General features: G+C 48.7%; 1 protein-coding gene across 1 annotated transcript in view; it reads left to right on the forward strand.

Moving 5' to 3' along the window:
- LOC109886690 (dynactin subunit 5) overlaps positions 1-4,302 on the forward strand; it is a 10,704-nt gene extending 6,402 nt beyond the window's left edge. Inside the window, exon 6 of the mRNA XM_031816231.1 lies at positions 4,103-4,302. Within this exon, the coding sequence (XP_031672091.1) occupies positions 4,103-4,200 (98 nt within the window). The 3' untranslated portion in view covers positions 4,201-4,302. The remainder of the gene's footprint in view (positions 1-4,102) is intronic.
- Positions 4,303-7,452: the final 3,150 nt, after the last annotated feature.

The raw sequence follows: 7,452 nt of genomic DNA on the forward strand, positions 1-7,452 counted from the left end.
TCTACATCCTCCTCTCCTCTACCCCCCTCTACCCCCTCTACATCCTCCTCTACCTCCTCCTCTACCCCCTCTACATCCTCCTCCTCCTCTACCTCCTCCTCTACATCCTCCTCCTCCTCTACCTCCTCCTCTACATCCTCCTCTACCTCCTCCTCTACCTCCTCCTCTACATCCTCCTCTCCTCTACCCCCTCTACATCCTCCTCTACCTCCTACTCCTCTACATCCTCCTCCTCCTCTACCTCCTCCTCTACCTCCTCTACATCCTCCTCCTCCTCTACCTCCTCCTCTACCTCCTCTACATCCTCCTCTCCTCTACCTCCTCCTCTACCTCCTCTACCACCTCCTCTACCTCTACATCCTCCTCTACCCCTTCGTCTACATCCTCCTCTACATCCTCCTCCTCTACATCCTCCTCTACCTCCTCTACATCCTCCTCCTCCTCTACCTCCTCCTCTACCTCCTCTACATCCTCCTCCTCCTCTACCTCCTCCTCTACCTCCTCTACATCCTCCTCCTCCTCTACCTCCTCCTCTACCTCTACATCCTCCTCTACCCCTTCGTCTACATCCTCCTCTACATCCTCCTCCTCTATATCCTCCTCCTCTACCTCATCCTCTATATCCTCCTCCTCTACCTCCTCCTCTACATCCTCCTCTACATCCTCCTCTACCCCTACCTACTTCTGTACATCCTCCTCTACCTCTACATCCTCCTCTACCCCTTCGTCTACATCCTCCTCTACATCCTCCTCCTCTACATCCTCCTCCTCTACCTCATCCTCTATATCCTCCTCCTCTACCTCCTCCTCTACATCCTCCTCCTCTACATCATCCTCTATATCCTCCTCCTCTACCTCCTCCTCTACCTCCTCCTCTACATCCTCCTCTACATCCTCCTCCTCTACCTCCTCCTCTACCTCCTCTACATCCTCCTCTACCTCCTCCTCTACCTCCTCTACATCCTCCTCCTCTACCTCCTCTACATCCTCTACCCCTTCGTCTACATCCTCCTCTACATCCTCCTCCTCTACATCCTCCTCCTCTACATCATCCTCTATATCCTCCTCCTCTACCTCCTCCTCTACCTCCTCCTCTACATCCTCCTCTACATCATCTCCTTCCTCTACCTCCTCCTCTACCTCCTCTACATCCTCCTCCTCCTCTACCCTCCTCCTCTACCTCTACATCCTCCTCTACCCCTTCGTCTACATCCTCCTCTACATCCTCCTCCTCTACATCCTCCTCCTCTACATCATCCTCTATATCCTCCTCCTCTACCTCCTCCTCTACCTCCTCCTCTACATCCTCCTCTACATCATCCTCCTCCTCTACCTCCTCCTCTACCTCCTCTACATCCTCCTCTACCCCTTCGTCTACATCCTCCTCTACATCCTCCTCCTCTACCTCCTCCTCTACCTCCTCCTCTACATCCTCCTCTACCTCATCCTCTATATCCTCCTCCTCTACCTCCTCCTCTACATCCTCCTCCTCTACATCATCCTCTATATCCTCCTCCTCTACCTCCTCCTCTACCTCTTCCTCTACATCCTCCTCTACATCCTCCTCCTCCTCTACCTCCTCCTCTACCTCCTCTACATCCTCCTCTACCCCTTCGTCTACATCCTCCTCTACATCCTCCTCCTCTACATCATCCTCTATATCCTCCTCCTCTACCTCCTCCTCTACCTCCTCCTCTACATCCTCCTCTACATCCTCCTCTACCCCTGCCTACTTCTGTACATCCTCCTCCTCTACATCCTCCTCCTCTACCTCATCCTCTATATCCTCCTCCTCTACCTCCTCCTCTACATCCTCCTCCTCTACATCATCCTCCTCTACATCCTCCTCTACCTCCTCCTCTACATCCTCCTCTACATCCTCATCTACCCCTACCTACTTCTGTACATCCTCCTCTACCTCTACATCCTCCTCCACCTCCTTCTCTACCTCCTCCTTCTCTTCCTCCTCTACCTCCTCCTCTACCTCTACATCCTCCTCTACCCCCTCTACATCATCCTCTTCCCCCTCCTCTACATCCTCCTCTACCTCCTCCTCTACCCCATCTACATCCTCCAATAACCCTCCTCTACATCCTCCTCTACCTCCTCCTCTACATCCTCCTCTACATCCTCATCTACCCCTACCTACTTTTGTACATCCTCCTCTACCTCTACATCCTCCTCCACCTCCTTCTCTACCTCCTCCTTCTCTTCCTCCTCTACCTCCTCCTCTACCTCTACATCCTCCTCTACCCCCTCTACATCATCCTCTCCCCCCTCCTCTACATCCTCCTCTACCTCCTCCTCTACCCCATCTACATCCTCCAATAACCCTCCTCTACCTCCTCCTCTACCTCTACATCCTCCTCTACCCCCTCTACATCATCCTCTTCCCCCTCCTCTACCTCCTCCTCTACCTCCTCCTCTACCTCCTCTACATCCTCCTCTACCCCTTCGTCTACATCCTCCTCTACATCCTCCTCTACCTCCTCCTCTACCCCATCTACATCCTCCAATAACCCTCCTCTACCTCCTCCTCTACCTCTACATCCTCCTCTACCCCCTCTACATCATCCTCTTCCTCCTCCTCTACATCCTCTCTACCCCATCTACATCCTCCAATAACCCTCCTCTACATCCTCCTCCTCCTCTACCTCCTCCTCTACCCCATCTACATCCTCCAATAACCCTCCTCTACATCCTCCTCTTCCCCTCCTCTACCTCCTCCTCTACCCCATCTACATCCTCCAATAACCCTCCTCTACATCCTCCTCTTCCCCCTCCTCTACCTCCTCCTCTACCCCATCTACATCCTCCAATAACCCTCCTCTACATCCTCCTCTTCCCCCTCCTCTACCTCCTCCTCTACATCCTCCTCTACATCCTCCTCTACCCCATCTACATCCTCCAATAACCCTCCTCTACATCCTCCTCTTCCCCCTCCTCTACCTCCTCCTCTACCCCATCTACATCCTCCAATAACCCTCCTCTACATCCTCCTCTTCCCCCTCCTCTACCTCCTCCTCTACCTCCTCCTCTACCCCATCTACATCCTCCAATAACCCTCCTCTACCTCTACATCCTCCTCTACCCCATCTACATCCTCCAATAACCCTCCTCTACCTCCTCCTCTACCTCTACATCCTCCTCTACCCCATCTACATCCTCCAATAACCCTCCTCTACATCCTCCTCTTCCCCCTCCTCTACCTCCTCCTCTACATTCTCCTCTACATCTTTCTCTACCTCCTCCTCCTCTACCCCCTCCTCTACCTCTACCTACTTCTCTACATCCTCCTCTACCTCTACCTCCTTCTCTACCTCCTCCTCTACATCCTACTCTACCTCTATCTCTACATCTGCCTCTACCTCCTCCTCTACATCCTCCTCTACCTCCTCATCTACCTCCTCGTCCTCTACTCCCTCCTCTACATCTTCCTCTACACCCTCCTCTACATCCTCCTTTACCTCCTCTACATCTACATCCTTCTCTACCTCCTCCTCCTCTACCCCCTCCTCTACTTCTACCTCCTTCTCTACCTCCTTCTCTACCTCCTCCCCTACCTCCTCCTCTACCTCTACCTCCTCCTCTACCTCCTCATCTACCTCCTCCTCCTCTACTCCCTCCTCTACATCTTCCTCTACACCCTCCTCTACATCCTCCTTTACCTCCTCTACATCTACATCCTTCTCTACCTCCTCCTCCTCTACCCCCTCCTCTACTTCTACCTCCTTCTCTACCTCCTTCTCTACCTCCTCCCCTACCTCCTCCTCTACCTCTACCTTCTCCTCTACCTCTACTTCCTCCTCTACCTTCCCCCTCTCTCCCCTCTTCTACCTCTACCTCCTCCACCTCCTCCTCTACCCCCCCCCCCTCTACTTCCTCCCCCCCTCCCCCATACTCGTCAAAAAACTCCTACTCGATGACATCAGCGTTTTGGCATATGTAGATACTGGTATGGTGCTGGAGATGATGAATGAGCCTGAAAAGTGATGGATTTGTCTTCAACTCTTTCTAACTGGTGTCTCTTCCCCACTCTACCTCCTCCTCTTCTACATCCTCCTCTTCCTCCTCCTCCTCTACCTCCTCCTCTCTCTCTCAGGTCTGTTTTCAGGAGAGCTCCCAGAATGCACCCAGGACCTGATGATTGATGTGACCAAGAGTTACTACCAGAAATTCCTCTCTCTCAGCCAGATATAACCTACCCTACCCTACATTAACCTACCTTAACCTACCCTACCTTAACCTACCCTACCTTAACCTACTCTACCTTAACCTACCCTACCTTACCTACCCTACCTTAACCTACTCTACCTTAACCTACCCTACCTTACATTAAACCTACCTTACCTTACATTAACCTACCTTAACCTACCTAACCCTAACCCTAATTCCTCTCTCTCAGCCAGATATAAAACCCCTTAAACCTACCCTACCTTAACCTACCCTACCTTAACCTACCCTACCTTAACCTACTCTACCTTAACCTACCCTACCTTAACCGACCCTATCTTAACCTACCCTACCTTAACCTACCCTACCTTAACCTACCCTACCTTAACATACTCTACCTTAACCCTACCCTACCTACCTTACATTAACCTACCCTACCTTAACCTACCTTAACCTACCCTACCCTTAACCTACCTTAACCTACCCTACCTAATATTAACCTACATTAACCTACCCTACCTTAACCTACCTTACCTACCCTACCTTAACCGACCCTACCTTAACCTACCCTACCTTAACCTACCCCACCTTAACCTACCCTACCTTAACCTACCCTACCTTAACCTACCCTACCTTAACCCACCCTACCTTAACATACTCTACCTTAACCTACCCTACCTTACCTTACATTAACCTACCCCTACCTTAACCCTACCTTAACTACCCTACCTTAACCTACCCTACCTTAACCCTTACATTAACCCTACCCTACCTTAACCTACCTTAACCTACCCTACCTTAACCGACCCTACCTTAACCTACCCTACCTTAACCTACCCCACCTTAACCTACCCTACCTTAACCTACCCTACCTTAACCTACCCCACCTTAACCTACCCTACCTTAAACCTACCCCACCTTAACCTACCCTACCCTACCTTAACCTACCCTACTCTGCTCTACACTATCCGATCCTTGTTCTGCCCCTGAAACAAGGCAGTTTACCCACTGTTCCTAGACCAGCATTGGAAATAAAAATGTGTTCTTAACTGACTTGCCTCGTTAATTAACGGTCCAATTAATAAATTATACGTAGATTCTTTCATGATCTAACTCGACGAGTTCCTTTCAACTTCTTCCAGTTGTTATTTGTTTTTTTGGGGGGGGCGAGACACACAACTAAACTACGACTTTGATTTTAAGACCAAATAGGAACTCAACAGTGTTTGGAGTAAACAACAGAGTTATACACCTCAGTTATGTTGCTCTCTGGCGCCATCCTGTGGGGACTGCTGATAACAGTCAATATTAAAGACATGTTGCTCTCTGGCGCCATCCTGTGGGGACTGCTGAGAATACAGTCAATATTAAAGACATGTTGCTCTCTGGCGCCATCCTGTGGGGACTGCTGAGAATACAGTCAATATTAAAGACATGTTGCTCTCTGGCGCCATCCTGTGGGGACTGCTGAGAATACAGTCAATATTAAAGACATGTTGCTCTCTGGCGCCATCCTGAGGGGACTGCTGAGAATACAGTCAATATTAAAGACATGTTGCTCTCTGGCGCCATCCTGTGGGGACTGCTGAGAATACAGTCAATATTAAAGACATGTTGCTCTCTGGCGCCATCCTGTGGGGACTGCTGAGAATACAGTCAATATTAAAGACATGTTCCTCTCTGGCGCCATCCTGTGGGGACTGCTGAGAATACAGTCAATATTAAAGACATGTTGCTCTCTGGCGCCATCCTGGGGGGACTGCTGAGAATTACAGTCAATAGTTGCTATCCCACAAGGGCTCTGTGAAGAAACACACCAGACACCTTCGGCTCAGGAATAAAAAAAAAAAGGTTTATTTTTCGACGACAGGGAACATCCTTCAGGACAATGTTTGACCGTATATAATCAGCAACAAAACAACGTCAAAAGTACAGTTGTATTCCAGCCTCGGAAACCCTCTCTCAGTTCTGGGAGCATCAGAGGGAAACTATTGCAGAACAGTTAGCTTGTCTATTGACCAGCTAGAAAAACACACCCCACCTCCTCCTCTATTCCTCCTCCTCTTCCTCCATCTCCTCCAGTCTCTCAGAGTTAAAACGACAAGGTTTCTGATAGATTGAAGGTCAGGTTCCATCACAGCTATAACGGCCTCAAGCCTGGTTCTAATCTTCCTGAAGGCCTGGTTCTAGAACTTCCTGAAGCCTGGTTCTACAAACATCCTGAAGCCTGCGTTCTACAATGTCCTGAAGCCTGGTTCTACAACGTCCTGAAGCCTGGTTCTAAACATCCTGAAGCCTGGTTCTACAACGTCCTGAAGCCTGGTTCTACAACATCCTGAAGTCTGGTTCTACAACGTTCTGAAGCCTGGTTCTAGATCTTCCCTGAAGCCTGGTTCTAGAACTTCCTGAAGCCTGGTTCTAGAACTTTCCTCAAGCCTGGTTCTACAACGTCCTCAAACTGGTTCTAGAACATCCTGAAGCCTGGTTTCTAGAACATCCTGAAGCCTGGTTCTAGAACTTCCTCAAGCCTGGGTCTACAACGTCCTCAAAACTGGTTCTAGAACATCCTGAAGCCTGGTTCTAGAACATCCTGAAGCCTTGTTCTAGAACGTCCTGAAGCCTGCTGGTGCGGTTTTAAAAACACTCGGTCTCGTTATAATTAGTATTTTATCAGATAGGAGCACAGATTCACCTCAATGCCAAAGATCCGTCATCACCATCATCATCACCACCATTCATCATCATCATCATCATCTGTTATGTAATAAATCTTTATTAGGGTTATTTAGTTAGTTTTAACACACATCAGATTCTCTGGAAATGACTTGTAGGGTAACTAGTGGACTGATCAGGTGGGGAAGAGATAAACAACACCCACAACCTGTTTCCATGGTTCCTCTCTGTGACAACTTGGCCGGTATCCAACCAACGGTCTCAGTAGATACACACTAAAACCACACCCAGCTCATCTTGCATTGGACAGTAATAAATCATGTTTAATCAGTATTACAGCCCCCGTTACCGATGAAACTGAGCCCAGTACATTTAGAAAGGCAGTCTACAACATCGGAAACATCTGGACATTTTCATTTATCAAAAGAATGTAAAAAAAAACAACATCCGGATATCTTTTTTTAAAAATTTTAAATATCTTTTGTTCTTCTTCTCAGCAACATGCAAATAGTCCAAAACAATTCTCATAAAAAATAAATAATCTGAGGATTCAAATCCATCTGTCAAACTCTTTATTATAATGATTTTCTACAAATTGTATTGACT

The sequence above is a fragment of the Oncorhynchus kisutch genome, unplaced genomic scaffold (genome assembly GCF_002021735.2).
Source record: "Oncorhynchus kisutch isolate 150728-3 unplaced genomic scaffold, Okis_V2 scaffold766, whole genome shotgun sequence".
Lineage (NCBI taxonomy): Eukaryota > Metazoa > Chordata > Actinopteri > Salmoniformes > Salmonidae > Oncorhynchus > Oncorhynchus kisutch.